General features: G+C 44.5%; 1 protein-coding gene across 1 annotated transcript in view; it reads right to left on the bottom strand.

Annotated features, from left to right (window-relative positions):
• The window catches only part of PTH1R (parathyroid hormone 1 receptor), a 114,192-nt gene that overhangs the window by 10,886 nt on the left and 91,116 nt on the right, over positions 1–12,190 (bottom strand). Inside the window, exons 8-12 of the mRNA XM_021387552.1 lie at positions 8,665–8,725; positions 6,705–6,771; positions 3,703–3,797; positions 1,604–1,745; positions 362–403 (exon numbers count right to left, since the gene is read on the bottom strand). Of these exons, the coding sequence (XP_021243227.1) occupies positions 362–403; positions 1,604–1,745; positions 3,703–3,797; positions 6,705–6,771; positions 8,665–8,725 (407 nt within the window). The remainder of the gene's footprint in view (positions 1–361; positions 404–1,603; positions 1,746–3,702; positions 3,798–6,704; positions 6,772–8,664; positions 8,726–12,190) is intronic.

Below are 12,190 nucleotides of genomic sequence, written 5' to 3'. Positions count from 1 at the left end.
AACTGAATAAAAAGATCAACAAAGATTGGACTAACAAAAGAGCTTGTTGATTAGACAGCTATTCTACCAGTCCACTTCTTTTCCTGACACAGCTCTGATATTAAGAGGCACTAAACAGCACTTGTGCTGGGAAAAGGAAAAAAAAAACCAACACTTTTTTCCCCATTAGCTACTTCCAGAAGTTCATTAATTGATGCAGATTGATCTGTATGTCTTATATGACCAAAATGAGTGCATGAGTGCAAACTAGGGCTGCATCTACAGAATAAGAGGGGTACACTGATGTGCATCCACCTTACTACCCACATTGGGAACTAGCTTAACAAAGGTAGGACATAATTAAGAAGCTTATGACTCTTACCTCTCCATTGCAAAAACAGTATATGATGGCAACAAAAAATCCCTATAATGAAGAAGAAATAACAAATTAATGTTAATTTTGCTACATTTGGGTAGCTGTACCCTTATGAATTTGCCTAGCATCCCTCTGTTCCTCTGAAATCAATGATGTTCACAACTTTCTGTATATAGTATGGGTAGGAAACCTTGCATTGTTCAGTAGTGCATGAGAGACATACAGCATAGCCATTTTTCTGCAGACTACTGACAAAGCACATACACTGCATAAACCCTCTGGGCCATTCTAACCTCCCTCTGTGCTGGTCATTTGCAAAGGTTTTGAGGCAGTGGGAAAGTGGTAAGGTCTCCCTCACTGGAGGTGTGCATGAGCATTTTGGATACACATTTCGAGTGTTTCTCATGTAGCTGGTCCTGCTGCAGGGCAGGAGATGGCCCTGATGGGGCCACTTCCAGCCTTGGCTGCAAGTGCATAGAGCCAAACTGGCCGAGTGGAACCAGCAAAAAAATTCAGAAGTGAGAAAACCATCAAAATTTTTTTGTTAGCCAACAATTTACCCAGATCTTGGTGAGGTCAGTGACTATTTTATCCCATCTTCACCCAGCAGGAATTGTGGAAGTGCATGAATGCAAGCTTTGTCCCCTTCTCCTTTACAGTTTCTCTATACTTTCATCTGGCCAGACCCACTGTTTACCTATATTATTCACACCAGTTGACCATGATGATAGGTAGTAGAACGTAAGCTAAATGTTAATCTCTCAGGGAAAGGCGTACAGTGACTATGCAACACAACTCTGCTTGCAGAGAGTTGCATATTCCTGCTGCTGTTGTGCCTCATATAGGACCAGTCCTGTAAATGAACTTGCATATTGCTCAAATCTAGAACTGAGGAATCAATTCACAGGACTGAAAGACAGCTTGGGACAAGTAAATTGGAACAAATTTGAAACAACATGTCTCTGGATCTCTACCAGTTTATGTCTAGTCTGGAGCTACATGGATATTGTGGGGCAAGTTATCTTTCAACAGCAACACACTAACCCTTTTCACGCTCTGTTTTGCAAATATAAAACATACCTGCTGCTAAAATATTGTCAAATGATCTTGTGAATGAAATTTGGCATACTGTAAACATAACCCTGTTTCCAAAGAGAACATTCTGCACTCTCGTTTCCCTCTACTCTGTGTTGAATTTCTCATAGTTTGTGTCCATAGTTTAACAGTTACAACGCAGTTAACAGTTACCTGGAAAGAGTTGAACAGCATTTCATAGTGCATTTGAACTTGCCAAAGAATCCCTGACACATCTGTGTATGGCATAGCCATGAAAACAATATAGTGAACGCCAAACAGAGGCATAAGGACAAGGGTAGATTTCAGCAGCTTCCTGTAGCAACAAGGAAAGAGAAAGACACAGAGCAAGTCAGTGGGTGGAATTAAACTCCCATCTAGGCCAGTCCACCTCATACCTTGGGTGTCTGTCATACATAATTTCATCCTGGCTTATCATGTGCCCTTGGCTAGTCCTGTGTACCTTACATTTACAACAGCATTGTGTCCACCTCCAGTTTTAAGATGTTTCTTCTCTTATGATGTGTGATACAACCCCGTCTGTCCTCCAGCATGTCTCAATGTGCTGATCAAACCCTCTACACACTATATCCCCATGAGATGCTGATGTAGGTACTAGAGATGAAGGTACCAAGGCTTCTTTGTCAGTCTCAGACCATCCACTATTTTGGGTCAGGAACATGGAAAGAAGGTGGAGGGGTGACCTGGACCTAGACCACCAACCCTAGCTGGACCTGTTTGGGCAGGAGGGTTGGACAAGATGATCTCCAGGGAGCCCTGTTAACTTCAGCCTTTCTGTAATTCCGTAATTTTATCTGCTTATTGAAGCAAGACATAAAGGTCCACCCTGGGTTAGTGCCTTCTGTGCAAAGGTAGGGAGGGAAGTGCACCTAGGCACAGAATCACACTAGATACCGAGAGGATGGTGGTGTACGGGGTAAGGAGGAGATCATCCTCTTAGGATGCACTATGGACTGCAGCATCCCAGAGAGGTGGTGGAGGCCCTGTTCCTGGGGTCATTCAAGGTCAGGCTGGACGGGGCTCTGAGCACCTGATGGAGCTGTGGGTGTGCCTGTTCAATGCAGGGGAGCTGGACCAGATGGCCTTGAAGGGTCCCTTCCAACTCAATGATTCTATGAGTCTATGATCCCCTGGAAAGGCCCTGTTTGAAGGAGAAGTTCCATCTCAACACGAGACCTATAGCAAGGGGTAGGAATGAGCTGCAGTGAAGCCCTGAGTACTTGGCCAGTTTTGCTCCTGAGGGAACCAGCCTTGCCTGGAAGTGATGCTAATTGAAGGATTAAGCCTGCTGCCAAGAGTTACAGCAAGTCACCGAGTGCAGGCAATTATTGAGAGGGGCAGACATTGCTACCAGAAAGCCCTGGTACCATCTCTGTCCAGCAACTGGAAACCGCCGAGGGAATGTAAAACATTAAGGAGCAGGCCTCATCCAAACCATAATTAATAGCAAGCTTCAGCCAAGGATAAATAAATAAATAGATAAATCAGAGCTCTGACAGGGCAGCAAAGGAAAATGGAGAGATATTTTCCAGCCAAATCTCATTCCTGCTTCAAATGAAACATCTTGTGTTTGGAGAGTGAGATGGCAGCAATGAGCTCATGGTTTGCAGCCCGAATCACTCTGTTCTTCCCCCTCGATGTGTGTCCTGCTGGTCTGTCCGCTCAAGAGATGATGAAAAGCCTTGGGAGCTCTCAAGCAGCTGAGGTGGCTCAGCAATCTGCTTTTTCTGTCCTGTTTTGACTATGCTACAAATATCCTAAATTATCAAGAGAATAGAGCTGGCAGGACAAAGGAAAACAAAACGAATGAGGAAACGCCAGATTTCCAGCAAAGTTTCAGGAAGCACCCAGTGAAGGGCAGGTTTAACAAACAGACCATGTTTTACAAAGCACAGGAGGGAAATAAGCAAAAATAAATAAAACGGTGCAAGTTTTAGGGGCATCAACAGCATAAACAATGCTTTTATTTTTCCACTCTTGGTTCCAGGCCAACACATTCACTTCCTAACTGTCTGGAGGGACTGAACTCCTCTCTGTACTACAAGGCAAGTCCCGTAGGTTGGACTGGAGATGTTTAGGGGAGGTTTAAATGGCTTCTGATTCATTCTGCATTACACAGAAGATGACATTCTTCTCACCTTGTTTTGGGTGTCTACAGTGTCTTCAGCTGAACCAACCACCCTGGGCTCCCTCTGTAGTCAAGAGAGGAAGCAGGGACTTTGACCCAAACATGAGGAAGGTATGTGACTCACCTGTACTGTTGTCGTGAGTCACACCTCCCTGCATTTGTTTCCCGTAGTTTGGTTGCTAGGACTCTGATAATATTGATAAAAAGAATAAAATTTACCTGGAAGAGGAAGAGAAAGAAACAACAACAAAGATTAGAAGAGATTCAGTCAGTGCTCATGCTGTCCATTCAGTGTCTCCCCCAAATGAGTCAAAGGGCTGTGGCATGCAATGACCTTGTGATTGCGCTGTGAACTGGAAGATCTTCTCCTGTGCAGGAGATGAGCTCCCCAAGAAAGACCCAGCAGTTGGTGGGTGGGATAACTTCAGCTATGTTTAATCCAAAGGGTTGCAAGGCAGAGCAATGGCCTTCTCCATGAACGTGTAGGCATCCCAAATGAAAACACTGACATTTGAACTATCCAGCCTGGGCTGCCTTTTGCATGAAGCTAGCTTACAACTCTGTATGGGCCGTTTTTACGGCCTTGTGAACTTTGCAGTCTGAGTTTGGTGTCCAGGGAGAAGAGTGAAATTCAGTTACACTTGTCCCTTGCAGTCAACCCAAGACTAAGGTTGCCTTAGGCTGAGAGAAGCATTAGAAAGATGTTTTTCTATGTTTCCATGCACTAAAAATAAAGAAGATCGAGGAAACTGCATCATGTAGAAGACATAGAGTAGGCATAATTAGGTATGATATATCAAGAACATGGAAGGGCAATAAAACTCTCTGGAGGAGTGTTTAGCGTGGACTGGATAAGGACAGTAGGGACAGCAAAAATAGGCAGAAAAAAATATGTTTTCTAGCACATCTCTGCTCAGATGCTGAACCAGGCTAACCCAGTCCACGCTCATGGTGAGCAGAGCAGCAAAAGGTAACATCTCATGGTTGTGCTGATGCTTATGAGAGGTGAAAAACAGGGAGATTTTGGAGGGATTCCTGGCTTTCTGGATGTCCTTGGAGTTTGGTTTCACTGGGGCCAGGATTGTTGCCCCAGACACAATTGTTCTTGGAGACATGGTGTGGCCACATGCAGAGCCATTTGTTTAAGCACCTATATGGCTGCATATTGCTGGGCTAATGCCGATGCCTATGGGCTTCTCTGGAGGTTCACAGCAATCAGTCGACTTCTCAGATAACAGTACAGCAGCATTTCAAGGAAACAAATTACCATGCCACACACAGGTTCATAGTTTTACACCAGAAGGGATTATTATGGACCTCTAGTTTGATCTCCTGCAAAATACAGCCCATAAGACCTCCTTGTATTCATTTTGGTTTGAGCTACGGGAGATCTGGGCTTCAGTGTTTCCATGACGGAGATCCTACCACAACCATGGGAAGTAGTTCCAATGGTTAATTATCCTCGCTGTTAAAACAAGTAGTTCCCTGAACAGCTGAATGAGCACGGCCTGGTTTGCTATGGCTTTGTCTTCTGTGGTTGGATTCTTTCTCCTTTAACGAGGTGCAAGTTCATTTCAAACAGCTCTCCTCTGTGTTAAAAAGGAGTAAGGTCACATTACGCCCTTTTCCTTGAAGGGGCATTAGTAGAATTTCTCTCCTGTATCTGTTTGACTATTTTCATGAGGTTTGTGGGAATTTATCATCTACGCAACTCCAGTTGGTTAGAATTTATGGTCTGAAAGAAAGGTTTTGAGAGCAGGATGGATAGTCCATAGGCAGAGAAGCACACAGCGTACAGGCAAGTATAATTCATACAAGCAAGTATAATATTTCATTGGAAACCAATGTTAAAAAAAAAGAAAAAAGGAAAAAAAAAAAACAAGCTTTATTTCTTGCATGAGTTTTTCTAGCTTCAAACACTTGTCAGTGGGATCTTGCTCTAAATTTGTTTACTAAACTGGAGATAATCAAAGTTATCATAGTCAGGAGGAAAACTCCCGTGACTTTTCCTCAAATGTGGGCTAAATTTTAAAAGAAATCCAGACAAACTAATAACATCAAAGTTAGCAACAGAGTGAAGGGATTTCAAGCCCCTCAGCCTTTAAATTCTTTGCAAGTACATCCAGAAAATGCATAACTTAGTCCAGCAACATATGACTAGTCAGTGTGGGAATTGAAAAAGCAGCCAAATGAACAATATGAACCCACAGAAATTAAACAGAAACAACCCACAGAATATTTTTGCATGATAAACAGCTGAATTTGCATATAGCCAGGGTACAAGCACAGCAGAGCCTCATGGAGGAACATTATATTTACAAGAACGAGCCTCAATCGAGCTCTTTCTCCTCTGCTAATTGGGCTTCAAATGAAATGCAATGAGGTTGCTGGCATTCACCTAGTTGAACTATCTGAACTTCTCCATCCTACTATTTCATCTCCACTGACCACGATGTGGTCTTGGTGACTCGTTTCTTCCAAGGTGCAGAAGTGATTGCTAGAGCCAGGTGGAGAATTTCTACCAAAAGGAAATTCTGAAGAAGAAAAAATCCCCCTCAAGTCCAAAGCAGCTCACCTAATCACACACACGATCCTATTCTGAAACTGTCTTGCTGTTTATATGCAGATGGGCTGATTTTCTTCTCACCCACACTGATCATATTCCAAGGCCTCCTGATTCGTGAGCCAGAGCAAAGTACACAGAGTTTGAGGCAAAACTCACTGAAAACTATGGAGAGATTCTTATTGACTCCGTTCAGCTACCCTTGGTTGTATGTCATGGGGAGTTAGGACACAAGATTGTGGGAAAGCTGTTTTTCTTGCACTTATATAACTATCAGAAGATGGAGGAATAGAAGACCACAGAGAAAGACAGACAGAAGGAAGAGGGTAATGCCTGAAAACTGAAAGCAGGTTCTCAAGCTAGTTAAGAGTCTATTCAAACACATAACGACCCACTAACTTCCCCTCATTCAGGTTGTCACAGTGCTTCCCACTGTAGGTGCCTGGTGAGAGTGTATGAAGAGGGTAATCAGAGCAGGGTAGATTGGCCCACTCTATGCAATGTGCACATATCACCCAAATACAGTCAATGCCTCCCAGCTGTTGCGACCAGCCAGTACTCACCACAATAGCTGCCAGGATGGGCACCTGAATGATCCATTTTAAATTGCCAGCACTCAAGTCCCAACACCTGAGAAGAGATTGACATCCCATCAGGAAACCATTGGCTACAAAGACCAACAGATTTGGTGTCTCCTTGGGTAAATTCTCTCTGGAAGGACGGGGTTTCTCTAAGGCCTGTTGGGTTTGAGAAGCCTACCTGTAACCCTTCAAAGTAGCCCCTTTTCTGCTGTAATACCATTCAGAACTGAAACCCCTGTTAAGTGCATTTAAAGCTGTACTCTCTAGATGGTGGAACAGCTCTTTCTATAGACATCAAGACTGGCCCGCTCTGGGCAGGAATCCACCCTTTCCCACTTCTTCACTTTTCTAAGAGAAAAACATGCACTAATTTTTAATTTTATTTATTTATTTTTTTTTTGTGAAAACAAAAGAGGCTACAATGGGCTTTGCACAGGCTGGAATGGCCTAATACCACCCTTTGGAAAAAGCCTGCACAGCTTTCCTTGGGGATCAGTCCTGCCAAATACATGGTGATATGGATAATTCTGTTTTTTTTGCATTCAGATTCTGTGTATCTCCTTCAACCTTGCTCTCAGAGGGAGACCCTTCACCCTATACAAGAGCCTTTATCTTCTCTTCATCTCTAGCCCTTATCCAAGTGAAGACTGAAAGGGCAAGCTGTTGGTGGCATGGACATTCACCTATGGTCTTCCATCTGCTGACGAGGGGCTGGACACTATTTCCTCCCAGGTGTTTCCAGCAGCCATGGAATAAGGTCACTCGGTGTTAATTACACTGTTTGAATTCTCTCCAACCACAGGGAGAGGAGTGCCACAGGACTTTCTTTATCTGAGCCAGACAGCCCCCAGATGGCAGCTGCAGTTTTCATTTCATGGGCCAAACTCTGCCCAGGCACCTATTCAAGGAAAGTGAGAGACAGGGGCAGAGAAACCACCGGTGCTGGCTGAAAGGTTGTACGAGGACGGGACTGTGCCAATGCAGATGCGTCATACTTCAGTAGCTGTGCTACCAGGTCTTTCCAAGCCTGCAGCTTTGCTTTTTCCCCTTTGCAAAGCAGTTTCTTCCTAGGCAAAGACATTTGAAAAGTTGTCTGTGGTCCCCTCAAATTTTGATGGCACGTTGGGTGTAGATGAAACCTGTTGTGTGGTCAGCCCTGGGCTGTGTGGTACTGGGGGCAAAGGTGGTTACAGCCTTGAGGACTGGATGCTATGGGTGCTTTCTTCATCTTAATGGAAGAATATGGGGCCTTGAGGTGTTTGTGTAGGATCTAAGAAACAGCTGATCTAGTGTCTTTTTTTTCTGACAGTAGCCAGAAGTTGATATTTTAGGATAATTGGGCTAGAGGGTAATCATATTATTCCAGAATATTCCAGTTCAGGATGACTTCCTGAACCAGTACATTATCGAGTGTTTAATACATCTGGAGGAATTTATCTTCCACGAGTTTTTACAAATGCTTCTTAATCCTAAGGCCATGCTGGCATCCACATCTCCTGCAGCAAGGAGTTACAGCTTCACCTCCTCTGGCTGTGCTGAACCTCCTACCTCCCAGCTTCGTGCAATGATTTCCAGTTCCTCTATTGGAAGGAGAAGTGAATGACTCAACTCTACCGTGCTCTGCAGGTCATTCATTCACTATTCAGGCCATTCCTGTCCCTGCTTAGCTGTGAAACAGTTTCCTTCAGCCCCATGGATAACAGCTGCAGGTGTTCACATTCATTCAATTCTGTAAAATTCTGTGACGCCAGGAAAGTTGCACCCATGTTAACCATATCACTTTGCTAACTCAACAGTTTGCTAACTTTATAGCAGGAATTGATTCTGGCTTTGCCTGGTTCTTTTTTTTTTCCTTTTGATTCACCCTCAAAGTCACCTTTGCCAAAAACCCCACAAAGGCATCACACAGGAAAGGGAGATAAGAAAATCCAACCAGACTTACTCTGTGTCGGCTAGAGTGGCTCTCACGCTGGCCCACGCTGTAACAAATACAGCAGGGAGTCCTGCAAAGAAACACAGATCAATGGGGTCAGATGGGAGCTGAGGTCTCTATTAGCACTAGCTCAAGTAGAGAGGGATAGGGGACAGTGGAAGAAGGAGTTTTTAAATGTTCAAGCATAATCTGGACAAGGAATGCATGATCTCTGTCACTCAGTGTGGCACTGAGTGACATGGTTAGTGGGCACAGTGGAAGCAGGTTGATGGTTGGACTAGATGGTCTTAGTGGTCTTTTCCAACATTAATGATTCTGTGTTTCTATGATTCCATGATCTTGGTCTTCTAGTTCTTCTGTACTCCAGGCGTTATAATGGTAAACCAACCACAGGAAGGGAGCATCTTATGGAGGCCAAATTGCATGGTCTGGACATGTCCACCCTACTGAAGTCTCCTGGCTCTCGAAACTGAGCTGCTTGCTTTCCCAAGCTGCCAACCAAGAGTGGTCTTGTCTTAAGCAACTTTCTGGTTCATGTCTAGAGATGCCCATCTGGTCCAGGCCTGAGGACAGCCATGAACTTGTCAGGACAAATCACCAATTCCTGTGCCTGTTTTCTGGCATTGCCTTATGGAGACACAGTCTGCAGGACCTGAACATGTGTGACTGTTCTAGCCAGCTGATTCAGTTTGAAGCAGAGATGGGTTTTATACAACGCATCTTTCCAAATATGTTTTTTCCTTTGCTCTGACTTCAGGGGAAGGTGGGTCTGGAATCAAGCTTGAAATGTATCACACCAAAAATGACTTTGCTGACACCAAAATGTTGCATTGAATCCTGAACACCTTCATGGCAGCAGCAAAGCAAGGTTTGGGCATGCCTTTGGCATCTTCCCCTGTTCATACCTCCCAACCATCCCAGAAAACCCTCTTCAAGGCTCAAGCCATCCCTTCTGGGGGCGAGGAGCAGAGCTGAACAGGAGTGAGCTGTGCGGTACCACTTGGCCTCAAGGCTAAAAGACAAATCTTGGTCCATCTGATTTAAAGGAATGGTTGTGGCATTTAGAGCAAACTCACCTGTGAACCACTGTGAAAACTGCACTGCTCTCTGCTCCATGGATATAATAAATAATTTTCAGTGGTCATCAAGACAGTGCCTGACTGATATACTGACCAGAACAGTAAGAAGTAGTCATAAGCTGAAGGAGGAAATTTTGGAGGTGATTTCTTTATTTTTATTTTGTTTTGAATGAAATGTCAAGGGCCCTTTCATAGGTCCTGACTCCCTTCACATTTTCTTTGCTCGATTTTGATTTTTACTGGCCTGGATGGTTTAAAGACTCCGCTAAGCATGAGGAACATGCTGTATGAAGCAGACAGATGCTGGAATTCAGAGTAATACTTGCAAAATACTCTAGCCCAAGGTTAACTCCCAAAGGAACCATCCTCATTTCAGCAGTTACCCTGGGCATCATCTTTTCCCTGCAAAAAGTAAAAGAATCACCAATATCCAAATGCAATCTTCTATTTATTTTTTTAGGGTCCAGTTCTGCTTTATTTGCACAACTGAGTCCCCTACTGGCTTCCCTTAAAAGGCAGGATCAAATCCACAGTAGCTTCCACAAATTCCAGAAGAATAACCCCTTTCAGGTGGAAAAAAAAAAAATTAAAAAGTAAATAAAGGCGACATTTATCACCGATGACTGTAAATATGCTGTTCACAGTCTAAGCTCATTGGGGCTCGGCGTGCATAGGCACACGCTTAACTTTCAGCATGCACTTAAGTCTCATTAGAGTGCTTAAAGGCTTTCCTGACCACGGACGCTTTCCTGAGCTGGGGTGTGGGGCAGGGACGCCTGTCTCATACACACGTGGACAACGGGGCCGTTATCTTGGTTGGAACCTTTAAATGCTACGGTAATATAAGAAAGCATAAATAATTAAACACAGAGCCTCACACAGGTCCAGCGCAGCAGCACTGCCTACAAAGATACATTTATAAGGAATGCACCCTGCTCTACAATCCCCTGCGATGGAAAGAAAATACTTAACCTATTGCAATGGGAACCCGTGAGCGTGCTGAAGCGGAGGGCTTGGGGAAGGTGATGATTTATTGTAACAAGCACCATCTATTTCCTCCTCACTGTTTAGAACCCATCTATGAAAAATACGTGCGTGCACCAAGCTCCTGGCTGAGCTACCAAAGGCTTGGATGTCTGTGACTTTGCTGATAGCATTGGTGATATCCTCATTTCCATCAGCTGTCTGTGCTCAGAGGTTTCCCTGCCTGTGAGATTGCAATGTTCACCCGTTGCGGTGATGCTCTAAATTTGAAAGATGGATTGTTTCAGAGATTGGATGCATTGGACACATACTTGTTCCTCCCCAGTCTGTCCTGTACTTCAGAAAGGACACTGTTCCCATTCCCACTAATCCTGTGTTGTGTTCCAGGTTCCTAGCAGCAAGAAAACATACAGAGAAGGTAATTATATCTAAAAATCCCTACATGTGCATTTATTGTGTGCTGCCACCTCACTCTGCTCAGGCAAGCTTAGGGAAAGGATCCTTGACATTTTCTGCAAAAGACACAGGATGAACTCCAGGCACCAGTTTTATTGCTGTGTTTACCTTTGTGCATCTCAAATGAGATTCTTTACTTCATTGTGATCATAAACATTCTTAAATTTAGAGAAAGAGGAATGAGTCCTCCCTCTCCCTTTCCTCTACCCTGTTTTTAGATGGTGTTTTTAGTGGTTGAGTTACCATCCCTGAAGGAGTTCCAGAACTGTGGAGATGTGGCACGGAGGGACATGGTCAGTGGGCATGGTGGGATGGGTTGGGCTGCACTTGGTGATCTCAGTGGTCTTTCCCAGCCTTAGTGATTCTGTGTTTCTATGGTTCTAGATTCTCTCCACATCAACACAGCATGTGGATTTTGGACCACCAGGTGATTTCTAGTGTTCAGCTGCTTTTTCCCACTCTGGTAATCCAGACCATCGGCTGGCAGAGTCAGAAGGCTCAGCTTTCCCTCCAGAATCTCTCTTACTTTCAGAGGGGGATCACTAACTCCTAGGTGTCTCCATGTGAGAGCAATACCCTGGGATGGACCAACCCTGCTGCTGAGCACTCGCAGCACCCATAGACAGAAGAACTGTTAACCGGAACGCCAGGACTGAGCACACCTCCAAGTCAGACATCTAAATGTACCCTCAAGCAGGCAAGTGCCCGTGAGGATACAGCTCTGCAAGAAAGAAAGCCATTTGTGATTAAATGCATCTGACCAACCCTCCAAGGGAAGGATAGCATGTCTCCCAAAAGCCCATGACCTCCTGAATGGCTGTGTGAGCAGACAGATGCAGGAGCACATGGGTGCATGTGCATCTTCTCCATGCCTACAAATACCACGTGTACAACCAGGTGGCGATGCCGTGAGTGACTTCTACAGAATCCACATTGTATGCGCTGTGCATTTCCAGTCAACACACACAGTGTGTACAATGCAGGTGCTATATAGTCAGGTATGGAACAGGCTGCCC

The sequence above is a fragment of the Numida meleagris genome, chromosome 2, assembly GCF_002078875.1.
Source record: "Numida meleagris isolate 19003 breed g44 Domestic line chromosome 2, NumMel1.0, whole genome shotgun sequence".
NCBI classification, from domain to species: domain Eukaryota; kingdom Metazoa; phylum Chordata; class Aves; order Galliformes; family Numididae; genus Numida; species Numida meleagris.
This window is presented reverse-complemented; position numbering and strand designations above follow the sequence as displayed.